Source organism: Rhyacophila brunnea, unplaced genomic scaffold (genome assembly GCF_057557595.1).
Source record: "Rhyacophila brunnea isolate RB1 unplaced genomic scaffold, BYU_Rbru_1.0 scaffold_5, whole genome shotgun sequence".
Classification (NCBI taxonomy): Eukaryota; Metazoa; Arthropoda; class Insecta; order Trichoptera; family Rhyacophilidae; genus Rhyacophila; species Rhyacophila brunnea.
This window is the reverse complement of record NW_028233170.1, coordinates 25,262,424-25,277,914: the sequence shown is the minus strand read 5'-3', so window position 1 is coordinate 25,277,914 and position 15,491 is coordinate 25,262,424. Positions and strand designations below refer to the sequence as shown.

The 15,491-nt window shown below is 33.4% G+C and overlaps 1 protein-coding gene across 2 annotated transcripts in view; it reads left to right on the top strand.

Moving 5' to 3' along the window:
* LOC147066206 (uncharacterized) overlaps positions 1-15,491 on the top strand; it is a 215,554-nt gene that overhangs the window by 104,130 nt on the left and 95,933 nt on the right. For both annotated transcript variants that reach the window (XM_085955879.1, XM_085955878.1), the window contains 2 exons: positions 9,253-9,420; positions 14,217-14,417. In XM_085955879.1, coding sequence (XP_085812005.1) covers positions 9,253-9,420; positions 14,217-14,417 — 369 coding nt within the window. The remainder of the gene's footprint in view (positions 1-9,252; positions 9,421-14,216; positions 14,418-15,491) is intronic.

The window sequence follows — 15,491 nt, the reverse complement described above, 5'->3', positions numbered from 1 at the left end:
TGCATATGAGAAAATCTTATTCATTATGTTATGCATTTCACATAAATTCGTGCCTAGGTGATTATGTACTTATACAATTTATTACATGAAACATATGGTGAGTTGCAATTCGCAGCATACACAACAACACTGAGCACATGTAATAAAATAAATTAATCTTGAGATTACATCAGTATGGTTCATTTCATGGAATTAATTAAGTACGTACCAACGTTACATAGCAGGGATTATTATAATGTTACTATTAAATTATAGTTTAGAGTAGCTGGAGGCGACCGACACTTTGTTGGTCGGAGTGTAATGTATGCATTTAACTCTGAGTTATCTGTTGGTCGTATGCTGAGTAAGGGCGTGCGCAGACAGAAATATGTCAGCCTACGGAATGAATTTTTCATATTGTTTGAATGAGACATCACATACACAACGTTCGCTGCATCACCTGTAAAGGCGTAAACACTATGAATGGCAACTACCGGCAGCTATAGTCAGCGCCGTCGGTGGCTGTGTCTGCGTTTGCCCTAAGGCCCGTTTCAGACGGGATACCGGTGTCGCTCTCGTATATAATATAGGAGGCCTTTGTATTTGAATAAAGGGCCATTTGTATTATGTTTATGAACGTCCCAGAAGTAATGAGTCAAGGCATAATTTCGCGATATAAATAAGAACATAAAACTGGCTGCGGTAATAAAAACAGGTGTATCGGCGGCTTGAGAATATAGCGTCCGACGGAAAAGTGTACCGGGCACTCGTTGACTCATTGGCTCTGGGGCATTCATAAACATAATATAATGACCCCTTTATTCGAATACAAAGGCCTCCTTTATTAATACGAGCGCGACACCGGTGTCCCGTCTGAAACGGGCCTAAGGTTTAAATGCATACTAGAATAATAACTACTACTTCTCATATCTATCATTCGAAGCAGTCGGTCTGCGTCACCTACAAAAATCGATCGAGTGCTGAGGTTGCTAAAGTTATGGGGTCGTCCATATAATTGTGATATAATGTGAAGATTTGTAATGAAGGGATTAAGGGGATTTTATAAAATATGGCGTCACAAAACCAAAAAAATATTCCATCAGAACTTTAAACTTACTGAAATCGTTAATTTTCAACAATTAATTTTTTTAAACGAAGGGGGCAGACATTAAAAAATGTGGCGTAATTTAGACAAGTGCGTAAAAGATTTTGTGGCTAAGTGTGACGAAGGGGTAGGGGAGTAAAAAATATGAAAATTCGTGTGACGTCATTTTTATGGTCGACTCTCTAATAGTAAGTACTTATAGTGAGATTTTTTCTTTACCGAATTAGTACCTACGTTTTAAAATATTTATGATAAATGGGCCGAATCACCGCCATCTTTAGATTAATAAAGCCTGAGCATAACTTTTTGCACAAGCAATGAGTGGTCCACTGCCATACTATTTATTGGTAACGTACTTGCAAGCAGAGTTTGGTATTCTATAATGACTGAAGAATATAAATGAGTTATTAGTTATTGTCGTTTAGAATCGACTGTCACATTGACAAACGTCCTAGTATATTATGATATTATTATACACAGAAGAAGTTTACTTACTTTGATCGTCACTTCCAATTATTAATAACACATAACCACTAAATCAGATGAACTCCAAGGTCTCCAAGATACGTTAAAATAGTCTGAAAGAAATCTGAAACTAAGAATACTAGTAAGTGAACACGACAGGCGCGTTAGTATGAGCACTTTATAGGCAATGACAAGTCATCAATAGATAACGGGAGGGGCGAAAAGTAGGACCAGTCGTGTAATGTATCGGCTTCCTTCTTCAGTGGGCAATGGCCGAATTAATTTCGTACAGTAAAAAAGTTATAGAATGAAAAATTGGCCGAAAAATACGTTTTTTCGGCATGAAATTTAATAGCTTTTATGCAGGTAGCGTTTGTTGATCATTTTCGGAAGTTCACCTCATTGATATTAATTCTTCGAAAAGAAAACAAAATTAATGATAAAATCCGGTTTTGGAGTTTGACTGATGATTAAGGTAGTCTCCCCATCGAAAAATATGATATATTGAATGTTAATGCTTAGTATTAGGTAGGGAATCCAATCCCGGGATCCCGGGATTCGGGATCCCGGGATCCCGAGCTATTTTCGATACCTATGAATCCCGGGATTGATAAACATAATCCCGGGATTTCGGGATTGATTTTTTTATCAATTTTTATCGAAAATATAACAGAAAAAATACTTTTAATACAAAATAACTACATTAGAAATAAACTGAGTTTGAATGAAGTTTGATGTGTAGGTTGCCGATTCATTTTATTTTTTCACATAGATTATTAAAAATGAGAAAGATTGGTAAAAAAACAATGCTTCGCACTTTTAACAAAGTAATTCCACCATGATATCATACGTTTTACTGCAGTTTTATATTTGGCTGACTAATTAGATTTATGAAGCGGAAAAGCCATAAGTACGCCATGATTATTTGCTTTACTATTTTAAATCTCGCTGATCTATTCATTATGTCTTTACTATCAGAAATAGCAATCTCATATTAAATTCACATTATTATTTATATTACAATATTATTTACTCCATTAAACTTGTGTATTTCCAAGATTTAACGTATACAATATTAACAATAAATGTCTTAAATAGTATAAATTACATTAGATTTATTTTTGACCGATTTTATCAATGTTATTTGTAAATATAAAAATTTTATATTAACAATGGAAAAAAAATCCCAATCCCGGGACCAGTCCCGGGATCCCGGGATTGTCAAATTGTAATCCCAAAATCCCGGGATCAGAATTTTGGCTCGGGATTGGATTCCCTAGTATTAGGTTAAAAAAAACTCATTAATTACACATAATAATATTCTACATCAAAGTACGTGGGTACACGAAACTTTGGACAGGATATTAACATTTTAAAGTAATTAATTCATATGGGGGGAAGCAAACTTGATGAATCACTTTGTATTGTTGGTATAGAAAACAACGTATTATTATTTATTACCATGGCTATCGAAACATCGAAGACACGTGTCTGACGAAACGGGAAGCCGATAGGACACGTGTTCATTAAAATATAGTTTTGTTGTAAGTTGTACTCATCTAAAGGCAAGTAGACGTGGAATAAACAATTGGTATCGTCCCCCAATAAATTAAACTGTGGCACTCATGATTTGAATTAATTTACAGTAGAAGTTTAACAAATACAAATAATATTTAGCAACTTACTATAAATCAAATGATATTCCAATCTGTTTCGGAAACTTAGGTACTGTAGACAAAATGTTATGCTATGACTTATGTGTAAAGTTTCATAAATAGGTACATATATCATTATGTCTTGTACATCTGAAGTCATAATAATATGTTAGGTATATCGTATATCTATCTAAGAATTTTTGGTTAATCATGCATAGTTCTCGGAAAATATCATAATAATTTTAGTGTATTTTTTAATTAAAATTTATATGGTAAAACTAGGGATTGCAATACCGAATGAAAATAACAATACCGGTATTTCGGTATTTCCTATTGAATACCGGTATTGTTGAAATATATTATGGAGAAAACAAAAGTAGGTATTTATTTACCAATAAATATAGATATAAAATCTCTTTAAAATATTAATATTTATAGCAAACATATCTAAATATGTAGATACCTATCTACGTATAATATTATGTAAGCCTTTAAAAATAGGTAAAACGAGATATGGTAGAGATGCTATGTTAATTAATATATTTGGTTTCTACATTCAATAAAGAATATATCGGTATTCTCTGATTATTAAAACCGGTATTTCGGTATCGAAAAATACTAGGATACCGGTTTTGAAATACCGGTATTACAATTCCTAGGTAAATCTACACTATGATAGAGATGTTTGTGAAATGAATTTTGTTATAATTTCGCGATACCTCAATACCTGAGTTATTCATAACGTGTAGATATTTTAAACGAATATCTTTGACTATGACTACATTTTCCCAGCGGTTATCCGCACGCCGAGTGAAATGTCCATCCCATTATCATTTCAAAAAAAAAATTGCAACCTCTATGACATCACGTGCTCTTGTCTACCTGCTTATCCGTTGGTTCTTTTTGTGACAGGCGGGGACACTTATCACTATACTACCGATATTGAAATAGATGCTTCACATCGCCGCTGTAGGGTCCCGTGATACCGATTAAGACCGAGTGTGGTGCGGGGCGGGGTTTAACTTAAATGGTTATTTTTGTGTTATGTCCAGCACACCTTTCCATGTCACGTTGAATTACTCATAGTTTGTTAATAAATCTTACAGTAGACCGTAAGGGAAGGCACCTACATGTTTTACGTTCATACGTTCCGATAGTACGAATTAGTTGAAAGTTAAAATTATTTGTTGTAAAACACGTATAAACACTAATTCAAGTTTAAAAAAACGTTAACTAAACCATACCTGTCGTAGTTGTTTTTATAGGGTGTAGGATGAACACTACATAGTGTTGTGTTTGATTTTAATTAATACAATGTTTGCAATGTAAATTAAATCGCACTACATATTGATACAAATCACCCTTTATTGTTACAAAATACTTTGTTTGAGGTTTTGTAACATAGGGACAACTAGAGTTGGGTTTCGGGAATTCTCGAGAAATTTTCGAGATTTCCCATCCCGAATCTCGAGAATTAAAATTTTTAATATTTCGGAAAATCCCGGATCTCGAGAAACTTTTCTCGGGATTCGGGATTTATTTATTATCAAATATTAATTGAAAAACGATTTTCTATATGAAAAAAGTGGACATATCACAATTAAGCCAACGTCGACTCAAAATGAGCGCAATTTTTGCAACATCAGGGAATTCTGTGTCCCAAAAGCTTACGCAGTTGTCAGACGTAGCGATTGATAGTCTGTGTTTTTTGAAATTCTATTTTAATAAGTAATGTTATGAATTATTTTTGTTTTCCTATTTCTATTTTGTTTGTCTTCTTACATAGATAAAAAAAATCATATTTTTTTGGAATTTGTCTGTTTTTACACCGATTTTAGGATTTTTACAGTTTTTTTAAATTTCCCGATATCTCGAGAATTCTCGAGAATTCTTTTCTGGAAATCCCGAATATCGAGATTGAGATTTTCTCGGGAAATATCCAACTCTACGTACAACTTACTTCACGGTGAAATGCTCCACGAACAACGCGATCACAATAAATTGTGATACGTACCATTTTCCGAGCATAGTTTGAATAACATGTGCAAAGGGAATATTACAAGAGATATCATTGTGTTGCTTAGAATAAATGATTTTGTTGCATTACCACAACATCATAAACGTGTACCTACAGCATATTCTTTATATTATAATTAGGTATCTACGTAGAATTAATAACAAAGTTGCAACAATTTATCGAATAAATAAAAATAATCATTCATAGTGGGACGAGATTTAGTTAAGTATAATTTATATTCCGGGGATGACCTCTTTGTTTTTCCGTTATTGAGAACACGACCACCGTTAAAAGTGTTTCGCTCTGTGGAATACAGAAGCTTTGACTCCAAAACGACTTTTCCTCGAATAAATACTGTTCAAATTACGCGTTATGAATAATTTTATTAGATATTTTTCAGCAATAAAAGCTTCATAATGTTATTTTGATGTTAAGGTAGCCCAATGTTTGTGAACAATTTATCATTTTGTATTGTAGTTATAGCCACATACTTACAGTCGTGTTAGCATATTGTAACAGAGGTTCTTAACTGGTTTTTGAATAAGAGTACATTTATTTATGAATGAGAATAAGGGTAGTGGGCAGATTGCACTTACTTGCAATGGACCATCCTTAATTTTAATTCCAGAAGATGCTAATTGTTGCAAATGTTTTCCGAATTAGGTACATACTTATGTATTTTTGAAAATATAATCTTATTCATTTGGCACCGTCTTTTATCGAAGGTTATAAACCAATAAATTCGCAGTACATCTCCTTATCCTGGGCCAGTTGTATCAGATCACTTACTTGAAATTGAGCCACTTACGCATAATATGTTGTCGTCTGTCTTTCCCTGAACAAGCTGATGTAAATCATAGTTCCCATTGTTGCATCAGCGCTTGATAGTAGCTATACGTTCTCTTGGCTCGTCTGAAAACTTTCCCATTACAAAATATGTTTTTAATCAATTGTTAACATTACAAATTATAAGTTAAAGACGTTCATAACATGACATGAAAAATAATAAAATAATAGATAGGTATTCTCTAAATATAATATACACATATATATATATAGCATATTTAATATAGAACCATTAAACAACAAGTGTGATAAAAATACAAACTGGAAATATATATAGTAAGATTTACACCACCTTAAGAATTTATAAAACAACATCCACTTTACTCACTATTACACAAGTATAATATATTATGTTCATCATCTTTGTCTTTTGCTTGAACAAGTTTTACAAAAGGAACGTTGTTGAATTGTACCAGCACATTTTTTGTAAAGTGTTAATGATCATCCATAAGCAAAATCGCCCAACTTCTTTAATATGAACAAAATACGTCAGCAATTAGAATAAAAATATTATTTTTTATCAATATTGCCAATATTTGAGGGAAATAAGACGAAATCTCAAACTTGGGAAGATTTCAACCGTAGAAAAAATATCCCATATTTTGACATCAGTGGGTACACAGATTTATTCGGGCACTTATACTCAAATTTTATAATACTAAATATATCTAAATTGTCAAATGTCCATAAATACAGTTACCTGCTTGCTATTTTTAACAGATTTTAAAAATGAAATTATTTCGAAATTACGATATATTTCTCTTTCTTTCGTTTATGAATATTTTGTAGCGGGCACGCTATTGAAAACCCCTGCAGTAGACCTTCAGAAATTGCCGAAGAGATGTCGAGACGTGATCACTGCTGTTATTCAGGAAGCTTTCATGAAAGCCTTGTTTATTACAATGCTAAAATTACATGCTATAATGTTGTAAAGATGTAGTAAATATGCCATGGCATGTAAATATATTATGAACACCCCAAGTATAACATTGCAATTACTAATATTATATTAGAATATACAAACAAACGGTCTTATTACCTCTCGCAGGAAATATCTTGTCTATTTCTGTAATTTATCTGCAACGTTATTCTGTTTTTCTTACACATTTTACAACGTTTTTATTAGCTCGTATTCTTATTTGTCCGGTGGTTTTTTGTCCAGTACAAATCTTGCAATCGATTTTTAACTAACTTCCCGACTAGCTAGACATTTTAAACTTTTAGAATATATCAGAACACGATGCCAATGCATGTCAACAAACTATCAAATCATACTATCACAAACAAACAATCGACCATTGCACGATTGATACCCAAGAACGAATCAAATCGCGAAAATACCTTTTAATAAAATTCTTCCGTTATCATACTATAGTTCTAGATTTTTTTTGTGCATAGTAAATGGATATGAACGTCATTGTAGTTATTGATTGGTATATTTTTATATAATCAATGATATTTGACACATTTGGTTAGTTTGATTAGTTGCAAAAAACACCACCGTAGCGCTACTATCTAATTTGCCCAATGCATGAACTAGGTAGAAAAAATACTGCCGAATTCACGCGCTTGGCAGATATTTTGCCAAATTCATGAACGGGCTTGAATTTTTCATGATGTAGGCAAAATTTTTGCTCATTTCATGTAATAGTCAATTTCGCACATTCGGCGTAACATATACAATAATATTATCTCATTCAATTATTACGCCTTCGATTATCAATCGATTCGAATCTTTTAAATTTGAAAAAATAGAAAACCGGATATACGACAACTGTCCACTAACACATCGATATTAAATTTCATACTTCGTCATGTGATTTGCACTTTCATGCGTTTGATTTTAATAACTCTAGTCATTATAAAATGGCGTTGTGGATAATTTCATCACATATATTGTCGTTTTATGTCATGGCAAGTACTATCACGATGATATTATTTCAATCCTGTTTATATTACCAAAAACGTCTGTCTACCCATTCGACTATTATTCATCGCCTATCAATACAGTGCTCAGAGAAATCGTAAAAGCTGCTATTGTGATAAATTGCCTCGATAAAACAATGGATAGGGGAGGTTTATTTGGTCAATATGGTGAGTCTGAGATTCGCGAGACGGCAGTGGAATGAGGGTTAGGGTTCGCTTACACGGAATATAAATTTGGAAGTCGAGGGCTGTTAAAAGCCTTATCCACACTAATAGAGACAAAGAGTGGTCGTTCTTGAATTGATCGTTCATGTTTGTTTGCTATTAATCTATAACCATTCGGGATGATTGATTATTACTGTAGGGAAGAAAATACTATCATAATAATTTTTCAAATGCATAAATATCTATTATGTAATACAATATAATAATATGTAGATACCTACGGACTCATTAATTAAGACTATACCTCAGTTGAGGCATGGTCTAAAAAGATCGTGGCTAGGCGATGCGTGGATTGCGGGTCGCGGGTGCAAATGACGCATGCCGAACGAAATATAATTTGTCATATAAAATCCAACATGCGTCCATTTAATGTTCTGTTTATTGTTCTATTAGTAACAATAATAATAATATATTCATTGACATGTTTTATTTTTAAAGTAAATGGGTAACGTTTTTAGTCATCTTTACACGATTTAAGAATTAATACCCTCGTCTCCATCACGAAACAAATTGACGTATTCACACCTCGACGTTCGGTCTCCGAGTGCCAGCGAGTCCTAAATTTCGTCGCGCCTATAGTTGAAAATTATTTTCCGTTTCACTGAAGTATCGCCTTAAGCTACGAGTATATCCCTATAAATATTGTTATATAGCGCAATATAGCATAGTAGTATGCATGGTACGGCGTGATAATATTAAATAAATTACTATTATTAATTAAATTACTATTTTTTTATTTAATGAATAATTCATAAGATTCAAGAATGTAACATTCTTTATTGAACATACATAATTTGAAAACACCTCAGATATATACAATTACTTAAATTATTTTGAAATCTTTCTCGCCTCTCTCGGTCTCGCCCGTCAAGTAAAAAACGTAATAAAATATTCGAACGTCACTTAGTCAAAGATTTTTTAAGGTTTTTTTTTTAATATGTATGTTTCTGAAGATTTTCCAAGTTATTTGTATCAATTCAGCAATAATATAAATACTAACAGTTCTAATGTATGTGTAACTATTTTTTTAACAGATTCTCGAGTCACCAAGTTCTGCAACGAGGAGGTGACTGTGGGAGAAGGTTTCATTCACACTCCAGGATATCCCCATTTCTACGTCGGGGAAGAAAGCTGCCGTTGGCTTCTACGAGCTCCTCGAGGACAGAGGGTCCGGATATCTCTTCTTGACCTCTCTCTTAGAAGTAAGAACTCATGTTTTATCTCCAAGATTCGAGGCTTCTTTTAGAAGACGTCTATTGAATCGACATTGGAAATTTAAAAAAATGTTTTCTATAAATACACTACCTTGTAAAATATCAGAAAATGTAAAGACGTTGTACCAACCATTGCTAATTGAATCAATAGGTCTTTCTTCGCACATGACATCAATGTCGACTTAATATTATATTATGAGGTTATCGCATTTTTACTCAGGGCCGCGCCAAGGGTCGTTGCCACTACCACTTCCTAAAACATATCTAATATATAAAAATTAATATTTGTGTGTTTGTGTGTTTGTTTGTTCGTATTTAATGCGCAGCCATACCGTTCATCCGATTGCGATAAAACTTTGTAAACTTATTGCTTGCACTTGCGGGAAGAGTATAGGCTATACTAATATATAAAAATGAATGTCTGTCTGTCTGTATGTCTGTCTGTCTGTGTGTCTGTCCCGTATGCGTTCCTATACCATTCATCCGATTGCAATGAAATTTTGGTAAGTGGTTGTATGCATACCCATAAAGGTTTCTGAATTAGAAAAATCATCATCTTCTTCTTCTTCTTCATTCTATCTTCTTTTATTCGTATGGTTCCTATACCATTCATCCGATTGCAATGAAATTTTGGCAAGTGGTTGTATGCACACCCATGAAGGTTTCTAAATTAGAAAAATCATCATCTTCTTCTTCTTCTTCTTCATTCTATCTTCTTTTATTCGTATGGTCCCTATACCATTCATCCGATTGCGATGAAACCTTCATCAGTTGTTGTGGTAACACCCGCAATGGTTTTTGAATTAGTACAACCATCTTCTTCTTCTTCTTCTTCTTCTTCTTCTTCTTCTTCTTCTATTCTATATTCTTCTATTCGTATGCGTTCCTATTCCATTCATCCGATTGCAATAAAATTTTCGTCAGTAATTGTGCCAACACCCGCAAAGGTTTCTGAATTAGTACAACTATCTTCTTCTTCTTCATTCTATCTTCTTTTATTCGTATGGTCCCTATACCATTCATCCGATTGCAATGAAACCTTCATCAGTTGTTGTGGTAACACCCGCAATGGTTTTTTAATTAGTACAACCATCTTCTTCTTCTTCTATTCTATATTCTTCTATTCGTATGCGTTCCTATTCCATTCATCCGATTGCAATAAAATTTTCGTTAGTAATTGTGCCTACACCCGCGAAGGTTTCTGAATTAGTACAACCATCTTCTTCTTCTTCTTCGTTCTATCTTCTTTTATTCGTATGGTCCCTATACCATTTATCCGATTGCGATGAAACCTTCGTCAGTTGTTGTGGTAACACCCGCAATGGTTTTTGAATTAGTACAACTATCTTCTTCTTCTTCTATTCTATATTCTTCTATTCGTATGCGTTTCTATTCCATTCATCCGATTGCAACAAATTTTTCGTCAGTAATTGTGCCAACACCCGCGAAGGTTTCTGAATTGGTACAACCATCTTCTTCTTCTATTCTATCTTCTATTCGTATGCGTTCCTATACCATTCATCCGATTGCAATGAAACTTTGGTGAGTTGTTGTGCCCTTGCCCGCAAAGGTTTCTGAATTACTACAATCATCTTTTTCTTCTTCTATTTGTATGCGTTCTTATGCCATTCATCCGATTGTGATGAAATTTTGACCAGTTGTTGTGCGCAAGCCCGGGAAGGTTTTTGAATTAGTACAACCATCTTCTTCTTCTTCTATTCGTATGCGTTCCTATACCATTAATCCGATTGCAATGAAACTTTGGTGAGTTGTCATGCGCATGCCCACGAAGGTTTCTGAATTAGAAAATCATCTTCTTCTACTATTCGTATGCGTTCCTATACCATTCATCCGATTGCGATGAAACTTTTGTCAGTTGTGTGCGGTTTCTAAATTATTATTATATAACATACAAAGTTTGTTGTTTGTTTGTTCCATCCAATTTTGATTTTTTTTTACTACATATTTATAACATTAATAACGTTTTCATATTTTGGATTCGATTTTAATTTAGTGTTCTTATGTTTGACCTTTACTCCTATTATAATTATTTTCATATTGCCATATTGTATTACACAGATATTTTAATATTAAAGAAATAATTACCTCTTATTATTTTTCAAATATCTAAGATAAATATAACCACGAAGCGACCCCGTGCGAAGCCGGGTACTTCAGCTAGTATAAAAATAAATATGTGTTTGTTTGTTCGTGTTTTATGCGCTGCCATACCGTTCATCCGATTGCGATAAAACTTTGTCAACTTATTGCTTGCACTTACGCAAAGAGTATAGGCTATATCTTATATATAAAGATAAATGCCTGTATGTCTGTTTGTCTGTCTGTCTGTATGTCCCGTATGCATTTCTATACCATTCATCCGATTGCGATGAAACCTTTTTCAGTTGATGTGGTAACAGCCGCAAAGGTTTCTGAATTAGTACAACCATCTTCTTCTTCTTCATCTTCTTTATTCTATCTTCTTTTATTCGTATGGTCCCTATACCATTCATCCGATTGCGATAAAACCTTCGTCAGTTGTTGTGGTAACACCCGCAAAGGTTTCTGAATTAGTACAACCATCTTCTGCTTCTTCTATTCTATATTCTTCTATTCGTATACGTTCCTATTCCATTCATCCGATTGTAATAAAATTTTCGTCAGTAATTGTGCCAACACCCGTGAATGTTTCTGAATTAGTAGAACCATCTTCTTCTTCTATTCTATCTTCTATTCGTATGCGGTCCTATACCATTCATCCTATTGCAATGAAATTTTGATCAAGTGTTGTGCTCACGCCCGCAAAGGTTTCTGAATTAGTACAACCATCTTCTCCTCCTTTTATTCGTATGCGTTCCTATACCATTCATCCGATTTCAATGAAATTTTGATCAAGTGTTGTTATCACGCCCGCAAAGGTTTGTAAATTGATACAACTATTTTCTTCTTCTTTTTCTTCTATTCTATCTTCTTCTATTGGTATGCGTTCTTATGCCATTCATCCGATTGCAATGAAATTTTGACCGGTTGTTGTGCGGACGCCCGCGAAGGTTTCTGAAGTATTACAATTATCTTCTTCTTTTTATTCGTATGCGTTCCTATACCATTCATCCGATTGAAATGAAACTTTGGTGAGTTGTCGTGCGCACGCCCGCGAAGGTTTGTAAATTGATACAACTATTTTTTTCTTCTTTTTCTTCTATTCTATCTTCTTCTATTGGTATGCGTTCTTATACCATTCATCCGATTGCGATGAAACTTTTGTCAGTTGTTGTGCGCACACCTGCAAAGGTTTCTAAATTAGTATTATATAAAATACAAAGTTTGTTGTTTGTTCGTTCTATCCAATTGTGTACATATTAATAACATTAATAACGTTTTCATATTTTGGATTCGATTTTAATTTAGTGTTCTTTTATTTGACCTTTACTCCTATTAAAATTATTTTCATATTGCCATATTGTATTACACAGATATTGTAATATTAAAAAAATAATTACCTCTTATTATTTTTTAAATATCTAAGATAAATATAACCACGAAGCGACCCTGTGCATAGCCGGGTACTTCAGCTAGTAAATAATAAAAAATAAATGAAAATAATATATGAGAAAGTATTATACATACGGTACTTGAAATCATTTTTTATTCTCATCAAAAAGTTTTAAAAATATATCTTGTCATTTTTCAGTAGGTACTTACATTATTTAACGATTTAAATGAGTGAATAGACTTCTAAAATAATGGCATATTGAGTCGGTTAATTTCCACGTTATATACCAGGGATGGCCAGTGCGTCGATCGTGAAGGTATTTTTGGTCGATCGCGGCCATAATAATATTATGTTGTACTATTTCTTGTTCAAACGAGTCAAAACTACTCGACGTAAACATAACACAAACCACAAATTTTCTCGAATAGTAAAAAAGTCGCCTGCGGCGCTATTTTCCCCAAGGGTTATTTAAATTTTAAAATACATGGCTGTGCGATGCAATTTGGTGTGATATGATTATTGATGTAATTAAATGATAATTCATATTGTATAGCATTTATTTTACGTATGTTTCCTGGCGAAGGGTTGCATGTCACTTGGCTACTACAAAATTTCTAATATTCAATATACAGGTAAAATGTCTAAATTAGATACAGTTAATGTGTACCTACTTATTTTTTTTAGAAGTGAAAGACATAATAATATTACTTAAATATATTATTGTCGTTAAATCGATGTTTCTGTATCGTTATTTTTTATATGTATAAAATATCTGTTTTCAAAATACATATTTGTATTATAAAAAAATGGGTTTTATTGTTCTCGCATGATATAATTATAAGTGATTTCAGTCGATCGCCATAAATATTTTTTTCAGCTAGTAAATAGCGATCTTAGAAAAAAAGTGTGGCCACTCCTGTTATATACAATTATTACATTTTTGTAGAAACATAATAATTATAATGTATGAAAAGACGCTGCACCATTATTGACACTTTGAGAGAAAGCTTCTTAGTCATAGACTTCTTAGTATATTTGTATACAACTCTCATGCATAGTTAGTATGCAACACACAACATGACTCTCTGTGTATTTTGCCGTCCCTTAAATCCTGCCGCCCGTACACTGCACTCGGCGTTACATCGTTTTTATCTCAAGAGCTAATATATGACTATAAAATATGTTAACCAAATTTTGACATAGCCTGTGTGAACCAACCAATGTTTTTTTTTCTGAAAATTAATTACGTTATAATAAATTAAGTGTACAGTGTACCTACTTTATTTTTTAGGTATAGGTCCGTATGATGGTGATGACTGTGTGGATGTTCTGAATATCCAGGATGGAACTTCGGGACAATCTTTGCTGTCTTCATGTGAACAAGTAGAGGATCCCTTTATAATGGATTCACAGGGCGAGACGCTGGACGTTCTCCTCAGGACTAAGTCCAAGAAAGCTTATCCCAAAAGAGGGATTTTGTTTGCTTACAAAGGTGAGAAACTTTAAGAGAATTTTTAAATGGTGTTATCGAAACTAAGAAACAAAATAACTAATTGAACAGTGAATTATAATGTAGTATTTCAGCTAGGTACTAATATCCTCTTTTTTATGACGGCACCCACTTGGATGCTACTCGCGCGTTATTGGTAATAAAACTGATTCGGTACCTATTTCGATATACGGTTAATCGTCTTAATCGCTTAATCTTTTGAATGTTTTCAGATACATATTTATTAATTAATTAAATTATAAATTATCAAAAAAATGTCTCAAATTGCAAGCTTCGTATTTTTCCGCTAGGTACCTTTGCTGGTATAAGGAGTCCCCTTAAGCTGCGTTCACATAATCCGATCACGCTCATTTGAGCTTTGAATAGTAGTATTTTGAATTCAGTTTCGCTCACCCTGTCGAACCAAGAAGACGCGTTCTTCACTGAATACTTTTCCCAAGACGCTCGCTGTGTAATCTAACCTAATATAGTGTACTCCATTTTACCCCTTTCTCTTGCGATTTCTTCCCGTATTCGTCCGAAGCCAAAGGGCGGTTTGTTAGTACCTACTTGAAAATAGTTTAGCACAATTTATAAATAATTTTCATCAGTTCAGTATTTTATTTTGTTAATTAACGCTTTCGCTGCTGAAGAGATAATGAGATTTTAATTGCCCCCTTTAAAATGCACGTTAATTACATCGATCGGCCGCCTGGTCATTACGCGCCGTGTGCGTCTTCCGCGTCCAAAGTATTAAAACTTTAAATGACGAAATCGACTGTCATCCATGGTGGATTACAATATCATTAAGCAATTATTTACCTTATCTGTAGCAAATCTATGTTAGGTAGTTATTTATGTATCGCAAAACTATTGTAAGCACTTACCTTTGTTAGCAGATAATAATTACTTATAGCCCTTATTAAATACATACTAACCTACCACCACCACCCAATGTGGGTCTTGGGCCTTGGTCGCCTCGAGAAAACGTCATCACTCAGTAAATTTAAATTGTCATAAATAAATTAAAGCAATATGAACATGGATAATTAGAAGGTGCACTGTTTACCATAAATG